The following is a 17,827-nucleotide window of genomic DNA, read 5'->3' on the forward strand; positions in this document are numbered from 1 at the left end:
AACTGAGGCCTCTGGTTCCATTCCTGAAAATTCTGTCCTGGAGTAAATGCTCAGGTCGTCCAGTCCCTGACTGGACATCCTGAGGAATAAAGGAGTCCAGCTTTATCCATTCGGAGAGACCCATCTTACTCAAGCTATTCAGGTAAGGAGACTGGATAGCGCATTTGGGGGGGTGGCAAAGGAAAAGGACTTCTAAAACGGCTTAGTTTGTATTTTACTTAGGAAAGGAGAGGAGAGGAGAGGAGAGGAGAGGAGAGGAGAGGAGAGGAGAGGAGAGGAGAGGAGAGGAGAGGAGAGGAGAGGAGAGGAGAGGAGAGGAGAGGGAGAGGGAGAGGAGAGGAGAGGAGAGGAGAGAGGAAGAAAGGAAGGAAGAAAGAAAGAAAGAAAGAAAGAAAGAAAGAAAGAAAGAAAGAAGAAAGAAGAAAGAAAAAGAAGAAAGAAAGGCAAAAAAAACCTTTGCTTGATTTCATACAAGCAGGCAGGAGAGGATTTGGATTTGGAGTTCAGGTCCATGTGATTCTAAAGCCTGAATTCTTTCTACCCAGAAGGAAGGACGGGGTTGGGAGCAGAAAACCAGGGCTGGAGTTCCCAAGTACCTGAGTGACTTTGGTCAACCGGTGCTCTCACCTTTATGTCTGTGCCAATGCCATTCATTCCTCCTGAGCTGCCCATCACTTTGCACATATTCTAACTTTTGAATTTCTGCTAATCCTTCGAGGTTGACTATGGGAATGGGGTGTGGGCTGGGTGGAGGAGACCAAAGGGGGGAAAACTGGGACTACTCTAATAGAATAGACAAGAATAACTTTTTAGAGAAGGGGACAAAGGTTCAGTTAAAATGTCAGATCCTGCATGAGGTTCCCCCAGTCCCTCCTTTTGGAAGTAAACACTCCTCTTCAAACCTGTACCCTGCCTTGTTGCCTGCATGACTCCCTCCTCTGTTAGAAAGGACTGGATTAATATGCCAGCACCGGAATCACTCCGAACTCAAGCCAAAGCATCACTTCATTGTACAGATTCAGACATGTGTAACTTCTTCCACACAGAGAGGCAACAAGGTCTAGAAAAAGGATCACCTGCTTCAGAATCAGACCCAGGTGTGGCTGCCCCTCTCTGTGTGACTTAGTCAAGTTTCTTCTCCCCTCTCAGTTTTAGTTCCTCTTCTGAAAAGTGCAGAGAATAATATTTCACTCACAGGTAGTTCCAACCAGGGTTAAGGAAACATGTCCATATTATAAACACAAACCTGTGTTTGTATGACACACTACTTAATAACAACAGCTAATATTTATGTTTACCATGAGCTAGAAACTTGGAACATGACAACCTGACAAGTCGTCAAATAATATCCAACTTGCATGTAAGAAAATTGGAGTTCTATGGGGACATGTAACTTGTCCAAAATACCACAGATATTCAGTGAAAGATCTTGTGTTCTGAGCCAGTTCTCTCTGACTCTTGTTTATATCATGGAGCTATTAAGAATTTGAGAAGAAGATAGTTACACCTATATTTTTCTTAGAAAAGGCTATTGTGGGGCAGAAATGTTATGTAACATGTCCAAGTATAGTCCATGAAAAAGCAGCAGATAAGCCCTGACTGGGCAGCTCCTGTTTGGAGCATCGTCCCTGATGTACTAAGGTTGCAGGTTTGATACCCAGTCAGGGCACATACAAAAAGCAATCAATGGATGCATCAATAAATGCGACAACAAATCTCTTTCTCTCGATAAATTTTTTTAAAAAACTTAAAAAGACAACATCAGATAGAACCCCCATGTCTTTTCCATCTTCTTGTCCTGTCTGCACCTAGCAGTGTTCAGTATATAGTTCATGCTTGATAACTGTGTATAGCATGAAAATAAATTCTAAATAGTCTTTGTGCACCCTGGTTCTCAGCTAAAATATTCCAAAGAGGCCTTTGGAATTAAATTGATTGCTTCTTATGCGAGATAAGTGATAAGCACCTCTCAGCACCTAAAGTAAGTGGCTGAGACTTCACAGCAGAGTTAAATCTGACCCAAGGGCAAAGAGAGGAATTAGGAACAGACTTGGGAGAAGAGGGAAAGTGGGTCACGGAAGAGAAGAGTCAGATGAAGGGAGGGAAATGCCAAGGGAAGAGGGTAGTTGAGGAGCTGTTGCTTGGAATCAAGAGGAGCCCCACCAGCCAGCACCAAAGCTGGGGGGGGGGGGCTGCTCTCGTAATTCAGAACCATGGACAGCTGTCTCTCCACGGGATTTGGTCCCCAGGGCAGCAAGCGCTGTGGGGCTCCTTTCAGGACGGGGTACAGCTCCAAACACTACTACTTGACCCAACAGGTCTGAGTTGAGCATTAAACAACTCCAGATTTCACTTAATCTTCTCTGGGGTTAGATGAGTCTTCAGGCAGTTCTCACACGCCCAAGGATAAGATTTGTCAACTACACCAATCTCATGCTCCTAGAACTGAGTCGAAAAATATCAGGCTTCTCACTTTGAACTTGTACACCCTGGGAACCTCCAGTTTTGGTCTTTAATAATAAGAAAAATGACACTTATATTGCAGAGTATTGCAAATGAATGAAATCTTTTATTAAAAGGATCCACCCTGGACATAGTTATATGCAAGAAATGTTATCTCCATCTTTATAGTGAGAGATATTGGGAGGGGGATTATATTCCTCTGTAGAATAAAGCAGGAATCAAACTTCTATTGGCTTTTCTAGAAAATATCCCCAGCTGACTTTATTTGTTAATAAATGGTGGTAAACTTCAATAAATGATAGCACATCCATAGAGAAACCCCAGCATAGGGAGATAAGAATATTACTCTACTTCAGGATATGCAGGAGAATCACTCAAGTTCACTGTAGAGTTGTGTTTTTAAATGACACCTATAAACGAACTGACCCAAGTCTATCAAAACTAATAACTCACTGGTCTAGAACTTTCCCCTTCATTTTTATGTAATCCTCCCAATGTCTCATGGGAGCCAATATCATTCTCCCCATTTCACAGACAAAAAACAAACAAACTAAGACTTGAATGAATCAAGCAATGTGGTAAAGATTGCAATAAGGAGATCAGGCAGGTTTCTGAGCTCAAGGTGACACTCCACTTACTCCCTTACAAATCAGCAACCATCAGAGAATGAAGGGAAGGCCAGCTAAGCAGAGTCCCAATGCTCCCAGCCAACACCCTCTATTGCTTTTTCCTTTTTCATCTTGTTCTCCTCCTCCTCCTCCTTCTCCTCCATCTCCTCCTTCTGAACATTGATGGTGTGTTCACTAACAGTCTTTTTCTCTTATGAGTCCTTTCTTTAAACATAATTGAATAAGCAATAGCACATATTCAATTTTATAGTGTATTTTAAAAACAGTTAATATTGACTGTCTATATTAGACAATGTCCTTGTAGTGTGAATTATTTAAACCAGTCTTCTACTGTTGGCCATTTGTAGTGTTTATTTTTGAAAATTTTTTATTTATTAATTTTTTTAGACAGAGGAGCAGGAAAGGAGAAAGAGAGGGAGAAAAACATTGATGTGATAGAAAAACATCAATCAATTGCCTTTTGCATGCCCCTAAACTGGGAACCTGACCTGCAACCCAGACATGTGCCCTGACCAGGAATTGAACTGGCAACCTTTTGGTTTGAAGGATGATGTCCAACCCACTGAGCCACACCAGTAAGGGTTCCCTTACTCTTTCTTGCTGCATATATTAAGCTCAGTGATGCCTGGCCATCCAGCTTTCATCTGCCATGGATTAAAGAACATGTACTATCTACTGGGCAGTGGTGTGTTTTTCTTACAAGGTGTCAGGGATGCGGTTCTGAGTCACACAGACCCAACCCTTCTACCAAGGCCTTCAGCTCAGTTGGAGAGACACTGAATCACTAAACAAACACACAAGCAATGGAAAACAATAAGGATCACTCTGAACGGGAGTGAGGGGATGTGGGGATAGAGAGCAAGGACAGGGTTTGATAAAGGATGCACAGGGGAGCCTTATCTGAAAATAATACATTGAAAAATGTATGCCAAGGATGATGAAGATTCCCAGACATAATTAAGGTGAGAGCCAGGGGTAAAGTGTTCCAGGCAGAAGAAACTTTATGTAGAAATTCTTTAAGGGGTGAAGGGCCTTGGGGCATTTGAGGAAGTGAAAGGGTGCCCATGGGGCTTCAGTAGGTGGGAGATCAGGACTTATGACATGCATTAAGCCTAGAGCAACAGGCAGGGACCCGAAAATCGAGGGACTCTAAGGCCATGATAAGGAACATGATGCTGATTCTAATAATAGTGGAGCAATCTGTCAGGTTTGAACAGGAGAGTGACCCTATATGATCTACGATTTTAAAAGATATTTTATTAATTTATTTTAGTGAGAGGAGGGGAAGGAGAAAGAAGGAGAGAAACATGAATGTGTGTGAGAGATACATCATCAATAGGTTGCCTCTCACATGCCCCAAACTGGAGACCTGGCCTGCAACTCAGGCCTGTGCCCTGACTTGGAATTGAACTGACAACCTTTAGGTTTGCAGGCCTGTGATGAATCCAGTGAGCCATGCCAGCCAGGGCTGACCTATGATTTTTAAAAAATCCTCACCTGAAGACATGTTTTCATTGATTTTGAGAGAGAGAGAGAAAGATTCAGTGTGAGAGAGAAACTTTGATCAGTTGCCTCCTATATGAGCCCCACCTGGGAACTGAACCCATAACTTAAGCATTTGTGCTGACTGGGAATTGAATTCACAACCATTTGGTGTACAGGACAATGCTCTAATCAACTGAGTCACCCAGCCAGGGATGATCTATGATTTTTTAAATCCTCACCTAAAGATATGTTGTTATTGATTTTTAGAGAGAGAGAGAGAGAGAGAGAGAGAAAGACAGAGAGTTGGGAGAGAAATTTTGACCAGTTGCTTCCTGTACGAGCCCCAATGGGAATTAAACCCCTACAACTTAGGGATGTGTGCTCATTGGGAATCAGACTCATAACCTTTTGGTGTATAGGACAATGCTCTAACCAACTGGGCCACCCAACCAGGACTATGTTCAATTATTCTGAATGAACCCACTAACTGCTACATGGATAAGGACTGTGGAAGGCAAGACAGGCAGCTGAGGAACCAAGCAAGGTTATTTCATTGACTCAGGTGAGACAATGGCTGGATGTAGGGTGAGCAAGGTGTAGAGAGATAGATTTGCATATTTTATGGATGCATTTTGTTCTCAGATGGAGAGGCCCCAGGGACCAGGAAACATGACCAGGGTACAAGAGTTCATCTTGCTGGGTTTGTCCATGAGGCCTGAGGTAAGGGATGTCTTGTTTGCTGTCTTCCTGACTCTCTACCTGGTGACCCTGCTGGAGAACAGCCTCATCATCCACCTCATCCGCTGTCACAGTGAGCTCCACAAGCCCATGTACTTCTTCCTGGGCAACCTGAGCTGCCTGGAGGTAAGCTATGTGTCAGTGACCATGCCCAGCCTGCTCGTGGGGCTGTGGGGTGGGCCCAGCCCCATGCCCTTCACAGCCTGCATGACCCAACTCTTCTTCTTCATCTCCCTCATCTGTACTGAGTGCACCCTCCTGGCCTCGATGGCCTATGATCGCTATGTTGCCATCTGCCACCCACTCCACTACCCACTGCTCATGAGGCCCCAGGTCTGCCTGGCCTTGTCCTTGGCCTCATGGCTGGGTGGGCTGCTGGTCTCAGTAGTCAAGACGTCATGCATTGCTAGCCTGTCCTACTGTGGCCCCAATGTCATCAACCACTTCTTCTGTGATGTCTCCCCTCTGTTGAATCTGTCCTGCACCCATGTGGCCCTGACAGAACTGGTGGACTTCATCTCTGCCATCATCATCCTCTGGGGTTCCCTTCTTGTGGCCCTAGCATCCTATGTGGCCATTGGGAGAGCCATGCTGAGTATGCCATCGGCCGCCGCCCGCCAAAAAGCCTTCTACACCTGTGGGTCCCACCTGGTGGTGGTGGGGATATTCTACTCGGCCACTCTCTTCATCTATGCCCGTCCCAGCCGAATGGAAGCTGTAGATCTAAACAAGATTCTGTCTGTCATTTACACAGTGGTCACACCCATATGCAACCCTGTCATCTACTGTCTGAGGAACAAGGCAGTCCAGGCAGCTCTCCAGAAGACCCTGCACTGGTCCCAAGGCTGACCAGGACACTGGGCACGGTAGAGCTCTCATACTATCAACACTTTATATTTGTATGGAGATAGAGTCCACACATCATATATCTTCACTCTTTGCAAATGTACAGTTCTGGGTGTTTTAAGTATATTCACAAAGTTGTGGGACTGTCTCCACTATCAAATTTTGCATGTTGTCACCAGCAGGAGAAACCCATACCTGTTAGAACTTGCTCTTAATCCCCTGTCCCCGAGTCCTCAAAACCCACTAATCTTTCTGTTTCTGTGGTGGATATGCCTGTTTTGGATATTTCACATAAATGGAATCATATCACATTTGGACTTTTGTGTGGTAACTTTCATGTAACGTAACGTCTCCAAGGTTTGTGCAGGTGGTAGCATGTGGGTGTGTCAGTATGTTGCTCATTTCTACAGTTGAACAATATTCTGTTTTATGTATATACCATCTTCTGTTTACTCACTCATGAATAAATGGATGGATGGATATCTGCATTGTTTCCAGTTTTTAATCTGCTAGGAATAATGCATGAGAATTAACAACATGTTTTAAGATACTACAGTTTAGGAGGGTTTGTTTCACAGTGTTCTCGTGGCCACAGCTGACTGATACACTGTAATTGGCCTGAATTGGGTTTGTTTGCCCACCATCACCAAATCATTGAGATCAAGGACCAGGGCTGGGTTACAGGGGCACCTGTGAGGCCCAGGCTGGTGGGCGCACCCAGGGCAGAGGAGCCTGGGGAGAGAGAGGGAAAGAATGAACAGAATAGAGTCCACCTCATCCTGTCCTCCAGCACATGCAGGGCCTCCTTGAATGGCCCCACTATGAACCTGGGATGAATCTAAAGGCCTCTCCAAGGCCCAGCAGCTTCCAGCTTGCCCTGCCCTGTTCCCTCTGTCTCCTCATCTCCACTGAGCTGCAGCCAAAATAGCTAGTTCTGCTTCAGGGTCTTTGCACTGCCCATTGCCTCCCCTAGAAATGCTTTTCTCTGGGGTTTTGTGTCCCTTTTTAACAATTCCTTACCTGAGAATATGTTAATTGGTTTCAGAGAGAGAGAGGGAGAGAGAGAGAGAGAGAGAGAGAGAGAGAGAGAGAGACTGGTTACCTCCTGCATGCACTCTGACCAGGGACCAAACTTGCAACCTTTTGGTGCATGGATGACACTCCAGCTAAGTGAGACTCCCAGCTAGGGCCACTGTTTCCATCTGACAAGGTCCTGGGTTATTTGACTACCTCTCTGTTCCCCTCTCCTGCTGATCTTACTCAATGAGCCCAGCCTCAAAGACCTCTGCATTTTCTGTCACTCCTGACATTTTCTCACCCCAGGGCCTTTTTGTTTGCAAATCCCATCCATGCAGCTGTTGGTGTTGTTGGGCCTTTCTCACCCTGTAGGTCTCCATTCAAATATCTTCTTTCAGGGTTCCTGCCACTGACGTGAGAAATAACACAACCAGCTTCCCCTCCACTATCTCCAGTGTCTGGAATGGAATTTAGTGTTTGCTCAATAAGGTCTATTCTCCCTGCAGACTGAACACCAGGGAATGCCCCTCACAGTTCATTTTCCATTATGTGGTTGTATAGCTTCTCTCTCACATGAGTTGTTGTGAAGAATCAGTGAGGCACCCTGGCTGGGTGACTAAGCAGGTTGGACACATCTTGCCAACCAAAACGTTGCAGGTTCAATTCCTAGTTAGGGCATATGCCTGGGTTGCAGGTTGGGTCCTGGGCATACACAAGAGGTGACTGATAGATGTTTCTTTCTCACATCGATATTTCTCTCCTCTTTCTCCCTCCCTTTCTTTCTCTCTATACATGAATAAATGAATAAATAAATAAATGAATGAATGAATGATTTTTACAAAAGGATCCATGAAGTAATACACAGAAGCTCTTAGCATCAGGGTGGGTACACACAGGTGCTCAGTAAGTGTGGGTGAATGTGTTGTGGGTGAACAAAGGCTCCAGCATTTGTTCAATGATCCCAGAAGCCCCAATACTCCTATTACATGCAAGATGAAGCTTAAAAATACATCACTGTGGCCATCAAGTCCCACCAAGCTATGACTCCCACATTTGTTCATTCATTCTAGCCATGGTGCATCCACAGCACCAGGTGCTGTCACAGGCCCTGAGTTGGGGTTTGGGGATTTGGCAAAGTCAGAGTTGTTCCCTACCCTCATGGTGCTGGGGCAGTAGAGGGACAACATCCTTAGAAAAGGGACATGAAGATTTTTCTAGAATGGCATCCCAACCCTGTCTAGCTCCCAGGAGATGCTCTGTCAACACTTACTGTGAGCATTAAACCTCTGTGTTGCTGAGTTTTATCCCCAGCACCAACACCGGGCGTGGCCTATACTAGGTGCTGCATGAATATTTACTGATGGCTGAACATCTGTCTTGTACATAGTCACATTCTCCTAGATCAGCATCTGGCACACACAGTAGTCACTCAAAATATTTGTTGAATGACTAAAGAGATACTGCGCTCTCGGTTTTCAACACCCCTTCACTTAAAGGTCTTCTTTCTTCTTCTTGTTCTTCTTCTTCCTCCTCCTCCTCCTTCTTCTTCCTTCTTATTATTCCTCCTCCTCCTCTTCCTTGTTCTCCTTCTCCTTCTTCTTCTTCCTTTCTTATTCTCCTCCTTCTCCTTCTCAGACACATTTATTCAGCATCATAATCACACTATTACATTTAGCAACCAACAGCATGGGTGCAAGAAGAAACTACGTTAAAAACCCTTTGTTGTAATGCTTTACAGTTTCCACAGAACTGAAACTAAAATAAGCTGGTATGCAATTAGTCACAAATACAGTCCTCGAGTTTTTTGCCCATTCACATGAGTATTGTCTGAAACATGTCTTCTTTGTAGCAGCCAGGCCCTGCCACCACTGTGCTTGGCTGAGTTTACAAATCTGTTGGAATCTGTAGCTTCTCTGTCACTTCTCTGCTCTCCTCTCCTGCTAAGCTTTGTTTCCTGGCCATAATTAAAACCTTCTGTCATGGCCACAGCTACTGCTGCTGCTGGAACTGCCACAGCTACCTTAAGTTCATGGTCTGGCAAAGTATTGGCTCCCACCACCATAGGGGCCAGAGCTTCTGCCTCCAAAATTTCCTCCTTTCATGGGCCCAAAATTTGAAGATTGATTGTTGTAATTGCCAAAATCACTGTAGCTTCTGCTACCTCCAAAAATCACTTCCACTACCACTACCAGAGCCATCTCGGCCTCCTTCACTGTTACAGCTGTCATAGCTGCCACTTCCGCCATAGCCACTGCCCCGGTTTCCATAACACTGTCCACCACTTCCATAGCCTCTGCTTCCTCCAGAGTAACCAGGGCCGTCTTCTCCATAACCACCATCATTACCAAGTCCATTATAGCCATCTCCACTGCCACTATATCCACCACCACCACAGCTACCACCCAAGCCACCTCGACCACTGAAGTTTCCTCCATGACCAAAGTTGTCATTTCTACCAAAACCACCTCCACAACCACCTCTGCAGTTTCCAGAACCACTTCGACCTCCTTGGCTGGATGAAACCCTAGCCATCTCTTGCTTAGATAGGGCTTTCCTTACTTCACAGCTGTGGCCATTTCCAGTACGGTATTTCTGAACGACACTCTTGTCTACAGAGTCATGGTCATCAAAGGTTACAAAAGCAAAGCCTCTCTTTTTTGCCACTGCCTCGGTCAGTCATGATTTCAATCACTTCAGTTTTCACATACTGCTCAAAATCATCTCTTAGGAGACATTCTTCAGTATCTTCTTTAATACCACTGACAAAAATCTTTTTCACAGTGAAGTGGGCACTTGGTCTTTGAGAATCTTCTCTTGAGACAGCCATCTCTGGTTCCACAGCTCTTCCACCCACCTCGTGTGGCCTTGCACTCATGGCTGCACCCACCTCCTCCACAGTGGCATAGGTGACAAACCCAAAGCCTCTGGAGCACTTGGTGTTTGGATCTCTCATCAACCATCACACAGTCTGTGAGTGTTCGCCATTGCTCAGAATGGCTCCTCAGACTGTCACTGTTGTTTCAAAGCTCAAACCTCTGATAAAAAGCTTCTGTAGCTGTTCCGGCTTTTTGGTATACTCTGACTAAGACACGACGACTGAAAGAAAGGGAAGTTCAACGATGCTCACTCAGAGGTGTCCTTTGGCAGAAAAGCAAGGCATTCTTTTTAAAAAACTGATTTGAGAGAGAGACATAGAGGGAGAAATTCATTTATTTTTCCACACATTCATTGGTTGATTCTTGTATGTGCCTTGCCTGGACATTGAACCTGCAAACTTTTGGTGACCCAGATGATGCTCCAAACAACTGAGCCACCTGGACAGGGCCGAGTCTTACTTTTTCATCTGTAAGTAAATGCCATTAAAAATAAATAAATAAATAAAAACCACTAAGTCTTGGGACTGTGGGAGAAGAGAATTAAGTCCAGAGAGTACATGTGTTACTCAAAGTCAAGAGGAGACAGGGACTCTTAGACGGAATTGCTTTCCCACGGTCACACCGCTGGTGAACAGGAGAGATTCAGTCTGCCAAGTTCACAGTCCCAGTTCCTGAAGTTGTGGACTCAATGAGCATCTGCTCTGCACCCCTATCAGTGGTCCTGCATTGGACCATCTCCATGACAACCACACACACACACACACACACACGCACACCCATCACATAAAGAATGTTATTGGCTCCCAAGGGGCCCCTCCAATTGTGTGCTGGCCAGCCCCACCCCTGCAATGCCCACCAGAGCAATGTAACTGAATTCTCTGTAGGAAACAGAGGGGTGACTGGGGTTCTGCTGAGGAACACAGATATAGCTCCTGCATTCCAGGCTGGATACTGTCTATCACCTGGTGAACATAAGTTAAATTTTTTAAAACCTTTTTTTTTTTTTGCCTGGCTGGTGTAGCTCAGTGGATTGATCAAGTGCCTATGAACCAAAGGGTCACTGGTTCAATTCCCAGTCAAGGCACATGCCTGGGTTGTGGGCCAGTTCCCCATTTGGGGTTGCACAAGAGGCAACCATGCATTGATGTTTCTCTCCCTCTCTCCTTCCCTTTCCCTATCTCTAAAAATAAATAATATCTTTTAAAAAATCACCCAAGGATATGTCTATTGATTTTAGAGATAGAGGAAGAGGTGTGGAGAGAGAGAAACTTCAATGTGAAAGAGAAACATCAATGTGAGAGAGAAGCATCAACTGGTTGCCTCCCCTACATGCCCTAATCAGAAATGAAACCCACCTTCTGGTGCATGGGATGATGCTCCAACCAACTGGGCTGCCTGCCCAGAGCTCCTGATGGACACAGTTCAGATTCCTCTCCTGGTACCTGAACCAACGAAGGTCCCCGTCACCTCTCCAGGGACCCATATCTGCCTCTGCTCTTCTGAAAATTTCTCCCTAGTCTCATTCATTCAGCTGATATTTACTGAGCACCTATTCCAATCCCAGGATTGTGCTAGAACAGCCCTGACCAGTGTGGCTCAGTGGGTGGAGCACCAGCCTGTGAACTGAAAGGTTGCCGATTCAATTCCCAGTCAGGGCACATGCCTGTAGGTTGCTGGTTTGATCTCCAGTTGGCGTGCATGGGAAAGGCAACTGGTCAAGGTGTCTCTTGCACATTGGTGTTTCTCTCCCTCTCTTTCTCCCTCCCTTCTCCTCTCTCTAAAAAAATAAGATCTTAAAAAAAAAACTTTGTGTTAGAACAGGAGGCAACTCAACAGTCCTGGTGTGGATGGGAGTGGCTGGGCCTGTGGGGGCAGAAGTTTACATGAGGACATGTAAACCTTTTTTCATGTGGACTCGTTCAGGATAAACTTTGCTGATGGAGTCCATAGATGTTGCTGGTGGGTCAGATATGAGGGATAAGCGGTGCAATGAAGGGTCACTAGTAGAAGTTTGGCCTGAGTCATGGGATGATGCCATTTACTAAGATGGTCAAGTTTGGGGTGGGATGAAGATAATGAGTGTTAGGCTTGCATGCAAGTATGAAAGGTCCCTGAAACGCCCCCCAGTCAGGTTACATTAAACACAGCTGGACTTACAGGTTGGGGATTGAACGAGAGCTCAGGATGGGGATAAACACTCAGGCATGGTCAGCAAAGAGACGCTTTTCAAGGTCAATGATTGCATGAGCTTGCCCAGGAAGACAATGCTGGTCTAACCTCTCTGTTTCTCTCCTGCTCTGTCAGTGGAGGAGGGTGTAAGTAGGGCTCTCACTGCCTCATGTAGTGCCATTATTATTACCTAATTTTTCTTTAATCTTCACCTGGGGATATGTTTATTAATTTTAGAGAGAGAGAAGGAGGGAGAGAGAGAGAGGCATTGACTTGTTGTCCCACTTATTGATACATTCATTGGTTGATCCTTATATGCGCCCTGACTGGGGATCAAACTCACAACCTTGGTATATCAGGATGATGCTCTAACCCATTGAGCTACCTGGTCAGGGTTTGATTCAGGTCAGGGCACATATAGCAGACAATTCATTGGTGTTTCTCTTTCACATCAATGTTTTTCTTTTTCTCTCTCTCTCTTCCTTCCTCACTCTCTAAAATCAATAAACATATCCTCAGGTGAGGATTAAAGAAAACATTTGATCCACCTGCATGTGATCCCTTGCGTCATCAAATTCATAGGGACAGAAAGTAGATGGTGGGTATCAGGGGCTCGGGGAGAGGGAGGGGGAGGGGGAGTTAGTGTTTAAATGGGACAGAGTTTCAGGTTTACAAGACGAAAAAGTTCTGGAGATGATGGTGGTGATGGTAGCACAACAGTGTGAATGTACTTGTATTTTATTTTTTAAAAGATTTTATTTATTTATTTTTAGAGAGGGGAAAGAAGGAGGAAAAGAGGGAGAGAAACATCAATGTGTGGTTGCCTCTTGGGGGCTCCTCACCAGGAACCTGGCCTGCAACCCAGGCATGTGCCCTGACTGGGAATCAAACTGGTGACCCTTCAATTTTCAGGCCAGCATGCAATCCATTGAGCCACACCCACCAGGGCTCAGTGCAAATGTACTCAGTGCCACTGAACTGTGCACTTAAAATTATCCAAGATGGTACATATGCTATGCATATTTTACCCCAGTTTAATAAAATAAAAAATTAAATATATTTGAAATAGAGAGCATTTCCCAGAAACCAATCTCTACTTTCAGAATTTATCATTTAGCTTCTATCCTTCAGATTTTTTTTTATGTATACAAAATGTTTTATGGGATTTGACTCCTCCCATAATTTCATATAAGACTTTAGAATCAGAGAAAAATTAGGGTTCTGGAAATTTACCTGCACTTCTCATAGAGCCTCCCTTTGAAGGGGAGGCAGGGAGGAGAGAGAGGGAGGGAGGGGAGACAGACTGGGGAGGAAGGAAGCAAGGAAGGAAGGAAGGGACGGGGGAAGAAGAGAAGGGGAGGAAGGGAGGGAGGATCGTTTTACAGTTCTGGTGTAGGCGAGCCACTGCTCTTCCTTTTCAAAGCAGCACAAGTGGAGATCAGAGGAGGGTGAGTCTCTGCCTCAGGCCCAGCTGCCTTCTTCCTCACGCCGCACTCCCACCACCATGCTGTTCAGTAAGGTTATCCTCAGATGGTGGATGAGGCAGGAAACATCAGCCAAGACAGCTTCAGTGACTCACAGAACAAAATGATGGGGCAGGATGGTGGCATCCACAGCTCCTGCCCCCAATCAGATCCTCAGAAGAAGCACCCTTTTCTCCCTGAATAACCAAAGAATGCTCTGGTGCCATGAAGGACAAAGATGAGGTCATGGCTCCCAGTGTGTCCACATCTCAGTGTCTTTGCTGAAGCCGGGGACCTTGGAGCTGTTCTTCTGGAAGACCTCCGAATCAGGGCTCATTATCTACCCCTGTGCCCCTCACAGTAGTAGGGAGATGGCCCTTGCATTCTGTCCACACCTGCCTTTCATGACACAGGTGTTGAGGGGTCAGCTCTCCACCGTGGAAAACACACCTATGCTTGATGTTGGCAAGGGTGTGAATAAGCAGGTCCTCACTTGTTCCTCCGGTGGAAGCACCAATGGTGAGCCAGCTGGCAGAATCAAGCTAAAGTTAAAACATGCCTCCCCTTATGCATGCCTTCTGAGTGTCCATTTAGTTTCCATAATAATACTGTGGGCTGAGCCCTGGCCGGCTAGCTCAGTTGGCTAGAGTATCATCCCAATAGACCAAGGCTGCGGATTCAAGCCCTGGTCAGGGCACATACAGGAAACAACCAATGAATGCATAAATAAGTGGGACAACAAAGCAATGTTTCTTTCTCAAATCAAATCAATAAACACAATTTAAAAACATGGTCAGCTGATTATCATCGTCCTCATCATCCCTGATTTACAGATGAGGAAAATCAAGTAAGCCATAGAGGGGATAAGTCATTAATCCAATGCCATATAGCCGGTAAAAAAAAAAAAAAAAAAAAAAAAAAAGAAAGACAGGATTTGGACTGATGCAGCCTTTCTTCAGAGAACACATACCCATTCCATGTCATATCCCTCTTGAAACAACACTGAATTTACCAACTCTTGGGGGTGCCAGGTGAAGCACAGGACACCGAACTATGTTTAAATTTCATATAAACAAACTCTCTTTAAAGTATAATTATACAAAGAATTTTTAACATAAGTATGTGCCAAATAATGCATGGGCCCTACTTATACTTTTTAAAAGTTTGTTTATCTAAAACTGCTATTTAACTGGGCATCCTGCACTTTTATTTGCTAAATATGGCAACCCTACTACCTCATATAACAAAATAACTACACATGGGTAGTTCCAGAATTAGTAAATCCAATGCATCAGTGATAACACTGTTTCAAATTTGTTTCTCTGTGAGTGTCTAGGTTTCCCCTTCATGGTTACAAAAGGGCTGCCAGTGCCCCATCCTCACCACATCCAAAAGCATCAGGTAAGAAGAAAAGGAAGGAAGGGAAAGAATAAGGAATGTAGTTTCTCCTGATTCTTTCTTCCTTTTTTTAAATTCTTACCTGAGAACATACCTAGATTTTAGAGTGCGAGGAAGGGGGAGAGAAAGAGAGAGAAACATCAGCATGACAGAGAAACATCGATGGGTTGCCTTCCCTATGTGCCCCAACCGGGGGTTGAACCTACAATCTTTTTTGGTGTATGGCACGAGGCTCCAACCTGCATTCCCCCCAACAATACACGAGGGTTCCCTTTTCTCCATATCTTTGCCAACACTTGTTTATTGATTTATTGATAATAGCCATGGTGTGAGATGGTATACTATTGCTTTTATTTTTATTTTTTAAAATATTTTATTTATTTATTTATTTTTAGAGAGAAGAAAATAGAGGGGGAAAAAGAGGTTGAGAAATATGGTCATGTGTGAGAGAAACATAGATTGATTGGTTGCCTCTTGCCCACCTCAGCTGGGGACCTGGCCTGCAACTCAGGCATGTGCCCTGACTAGGAATCAAACCAGTGACCTTTTGGTTTACAGGCTGACACTCAATCCATTGAGCCACACCAGCCAGGGCTTGTATACTATTGCTTTTAAATGTTTTAATCTGTAAGGATTCCCCTCTGCAAAATTTACTTACAATTTATTTGCTGAAGAAATGGTAGGACTCTTACTATCTTAATAGCATAGTGATTAAGTGCATGAGTTCACAAAATAAAACCTAGTTCATTTTTTAGTAAACTTACCATGCAAGTGTTACCTACATACAGAAAAGTACATGAACCATAGTTGTGCAATTTGATGAATCTTCACAAATGAGCATACCCTTGTAACCAGCAACGAGATCAGGAAACAAATTTGCACCCCAGAGACACCCTGTACACACCGCTAGACTCTCCTACAAAGGTAACCATAATTTGGTCTTCTAACGATCATTGATTAGCTTTGCCTATTTTAAACTTTCTATAAATGGAATCATAATATGAAGCAGGTGGACAGGGCATTTATCGTTCATTCCACCCAGTATGTATTTATGGGGCAGCTACTGAGTCAGACAAGGCTCTACTTGCTGGAGAGGCAGCAGCGAACAAGTCAGACAAAAGTCTCAAGATCAAGTTCAAGGAGTTCATCATCACCAAGCCCTTATTATATGAAATGTTAAAGGGACTTATCTAAGAAAAAGAAGATAAAAAAGATGAACAGTGAAAGGACAGCAAACTCACAGTTATTAAGAACCACACCTAAAACAAAAGCAAACTAAGAGGACAGCTAGATCAGGAGCAGAACCATAGAAATGAAGATCACGTGGAGGGTTAGCAACAGGGGAGTGGGAGGAGGAGAAGGGGGGAGAAGGTACAGAGAATAAGTAGCATAGACAGTAGGTAGAAAATAGATCGGGGGCAGGGCAAGAATAGTAGGGGAAATATAGAATCTAAAGAACTTGATGAGACACATGGTCATAAACTAAATGGGGGAATGGTGGGGGAGGGGGAGTGCAGGGTGGAGGGGAATGAAGGGGGGAATAGAACAACTGTAATGGCATAATCAATAAAATATATTTAAAAAAAGTTCTCTGGATCTTTCACTCTGGTGGAGGGAGGTCAGTATAAACCAGTAAATCAGTTTCCTGACCTCTGCGCCATTGACATTGGGGCTGAATCCCTCTTTGCTGTGGGGGAGGGGCAGTCCTGCACATTGTAGGATTTGGGGCAGCATCCCTGCCTTCTACTCACTAAGAACAACTTGTCTTTCTAGTGGGACAACCAAAAATATTCCAAACATTATCGAGTGTCCCCTGGGGAGCAACGTCACCCCCACTGAGAACCATTGCAGTAAAGAAACAAAGATTGTTTTAGTCCTTCAGTCATTCAACAAGTTTTCATTGAGTCTCCGATACATGCTGGGTGCTGTTCTCGGCACTGAAGATGGAAAGAAAAAACCAGGCAGTCAACACCCATCCTCACCCAGGTTCCCATTTTAGGAAGAAGAAATCACTTCCCAAATAGCTGAACTACACACAGCTAGGCCGGGCCTCTCTGGCTCACGCAGAAAACTCTTTTCCTCTCTGGCGACCCTCACAGGTGTTTTCTCAGACCAAAGACACCTGTGGGAAGGAGGCACCTGCCAGGCTTCCTTGTTAATGAGTTCAACAAATCAAGAAGTTCCTTCAAGATTCCCAGGCCAGTCTTGGCTGCCTGTTCCTGAGGAGCTCAGAGCCCCAGTCCCCAGAGGCTACTGGAGGTCACTGGAGGCCAATTATTCCAGTCCTGCTGGCATCTCCTGCTGCAGACCCTGGCTCCCCATCATCAGGCGGGGACCTCTCTTGGGCGCTGAGCCTGTTAGCAGAGTTCTCATCCTTGGGGAGTCACCAGGAGTTTCAGTTTAATGAGAAATTGGCGTTAGTTGCATTTCTGGGTTCTTAATAAGTTTGTTTCTCTGTGGACATTAAACTTAATAGTAAGCCCAAGTAGCAATGCTAATAAGGATGGGTTCTCTCTAATTGCCACAATTTCCTGAGCAAAAATACCCAGCCCTGTGGCCTTCATTGACATTGAAATTTATGCTTCTAGCCAGGACCTCCCCCTGCCACCAATGCTCATCGCATGCGTCCCCTTTGCTGTTTAGTTTCTCCACTTAAATTTCTAACAGCCACGTCACAATGAACACAGGAAGTAGACATTTGAGTTAGGCCCCCAAATCTGTTCTTCCTATAAGCTCCCCCAGT

The 17,827-nt window shown here is 44.8% G+C and overlaps 1 protein-coding gene and 1 pseudogene across 1 annotated transcript; one reads left to right on the plus strand and one right to left on the minus strand.

The window, feature by feature from the left end:
• LOC128628390 (olfactory receptor 5) lies at nt 1–6,539 on the plus strand. The gene is made up of 2 exons (XM_053672037.1): nt 1–142; nt 5,220–6,539. The coding sequence occupies exon 2, from the start codon at nt 5,220–5,222 to the stop codon at nt 6,162–6,164; it is 945 nt and encodes a 314-aa protein (XP_053528012.1). The 5' UTR covers nt 1–142; the 3' UTR covers nt 6,165–6,539.
• Nucleotides 6,540–9,142: 2,603 nt separating this feature from the next.
• On the minus strand, nt 9,143–10,263 carry LOC119053139 (heterogeneous nuclear ribonucleoprotein A1-like; annotated as a pseudogene).
• Between the last annotated feature and the right edge of the window lie 7,564 nt (nt 10,264–17,827).

Source organism: Artibeus jamaicensis, unplaced genomic scaffold, assembly GCF_021234435.1.
Source record: "Artibeus jamaicensis isolate MK-2021 breed Jamaican fruit bat unplaced genomic scaffold, CSHL_Jam_final contig_723, whole genome shotgun sequence".
Lineage (NCBI taxonomy): Eukaryota > Metazoa > Chordata > Mammalia > Chiroptera > Phyllostomidae > Artibeus > Artibeus jamaicensis.